The sequence below is a fragment of the Prunus avium genome, chromosome 7 (genome assembly GCF_965620075.1).
Source record: "Prunus avium chromosome 7, drPruAviu1.hap1.1, whole genome shotgun sequence".
In the NCBI taxonomy this organism is placed as follows: domain Eukaryota; kingdom Viridiplantae; phylum Streptophyta; class Magnoliopsida; order Rosales; family Rosaceae; genus Prunus; species Prunus avium.
In genome coordinates, this window is record NC_142290.1 from 28588973 (window position 1) to 28590938 (window position 1966).

The window sequence follows — 1966 nt, forward strand, 5'->3', positions numbered from 1 at the left end:
CAAGTGAATAATCTATTTGGAGAGTGTCTTACAAGTATGTTTGTAGCAACAAATATATCTTCCCCTGCAGTACTGCATTAAGAACAAACACACACACTACTGTGATGCCGTGGGATCACAGTAGTGTGTGTGTGAGAAATTCCCCTCCCCTCTAGTTTAGACTATCACTTGTACTAAAAAAAAAATTATTGAACAAACTACCTACTACATTTTATTTCTAATTTCTTTTTAGACTTTTTATAGCTTTGGCCGATCACTATTTTTTTTTTTTTTGGTGAAATTAGTAAAATAGTATTTTTAAATTGAGGAATTAACAACATTAATTTGGTCTATAGATTATATATAAAAAATGATGTTCTAACATGTTGTATATTGCTAGACTATGAACCACGAGTATTCTCTTTCACCGAATAATCAGTGAAAATTTCCCTAACATATCCATTATGAACTTTGTATTCTCTCTTTCAGGAAGAGTTATGCATGGCTTCTTTGTGGTGCAAAAAGTCTCCAGATTGCAGTAAAATTCGTGGATACATCTTGCTTTCTGTGATAGTGGTGAGTCTAGCAACAGCCATCGGATTTTCTCTCTGGTTCTTAGGCAACTATGTGGATTCAAAGTCCGGCCCAGGAACAGACCCCCTTGTGCTTCGTTTGGATGCATTTTCTTTATCGAATTTCGAGGTTTCAAATTCGTCATTCTCAGCTGAATGGGAGGCCAAGTTGACATTTGGGAACCAAAACGGTGGCCTAACTGTTACCCTCAACCCCTTTGAGAGTTATGTGTACTATAAAGAACGTGAGGCTCTATCATGTGCTTCTGTGGATGCAATGCTGCATGTTCCTCCAAGGAAACAGAAAACTCTGCAGATCAAATTTGATCCGACAAGTTGCAGAGGAGAACAGCCGTATGTGGAGGATCGAGTGATGAAGGAGTTGAGTGAAGATCGAAAGAGTGGTCACCTTAGCTTTAGTTTGAAAATGCGCATAGATGCTTCTTATAGTATGAGGGAGCTTTTGGGAATGGGAACCCAAGTGACTTTAAATCCTAACTGTTCAGGGTTGAAGGTTCAGTTTGAGGGTGCAAAAGGGGAGGGAAAGATAAATGGGGGCCGCAAGTGCACCATTCCATTACCTAAATGATGATGCAGTTCTTACCGCAGGTAAGGGCTGGCTCTGAAATTTTAAGGAATTATAGCAGGCGAAGATAAACTCATGAAATGGGACTAATGTAAATTTCGTATAGAGATAAGTTGTTCATTTCAAAAAATTGAGTCCTTTTTACTTGGGCCAGAGAACTTGAAAAAAGTAGGCAAGGCCCAACTTGTGAGAAATTCTTGTGATTTAAAAGTAGAAGGTTTTGCTATATAAGGAATTATCAACTCAACAAGTAACGGATGTCACGTAGAAGGAAATCAAATCAATGTGATTTAATTTTCTCGTTTTCCTCTCATTTTAAATTTTAAGCACCCTTGTATTAAATCATTGAGTTTATGCCAAATGCCAATTAGCATTAACACTGAGTTTATCCATTTTTGACCTCCATGAATTAATGACATAAATTTTGTACCAAATTGTGCGCTGATTCTCTGAATTTGACTGTCATTTCAATATTAGTTGCCCCCAATACTCTCATTAAACCTTAACCCATTGCAGAAAAACAAAAATGGGCCCTTTGCGGTCTCGTCGCCATAAGGCACTGGCAGAAGAAATGTACTTGAAATTGGCCGCTGCCACAATCCTCATCACATTACTTGCATTTGTCACCACCGTATGTTTGTCGTTGAACGGCGGCATTCGAACATATCCCATCGCCATTGCTCAGCACTCTTTCTCTGTCTCAAACACAACGAAACCCGTCTCTGAAATGCAGAGCGCTGTTTGGGATGCAGAGTTGAAGTTCAGCCAAAACAGTGATCTGCAAGTTCACATCAAACACTTTCAGGGCTACGTGTACTACCCGAAATTC

At 38.9% G+C, this 1966-nt stretch overlaps 1 protein-coding gene across 1 annotated transcript; it reads left to right on the forward strand.

Moving 5' to 3' along the window:
• Positions 1 to 480: 480 nt before the first annotated feature.
• LOC110759161 (uncharacterized) lies at positions 481 to 1140 on the forward strand. The gene has a single exon (XM_021961198.1). The coding sequence runs from the start codon at positions 481 to 483 to the stop codon at positions 1138 to 1140; it is 660 nt and encodes a 219-aa protein (XP_021816890.1).
• Positions 1141 to 1966: the final 826 nt, after the last annotated feature.

Coding starts and splice junctions, on each gene's coding strand:
- LOC110759161 (XM_021961198.1), top strand. CDS start 481: ATGGCTTCTTTGTGGTGCAAAAAGTCTCCAGATTGCAGTAAAATTCGT.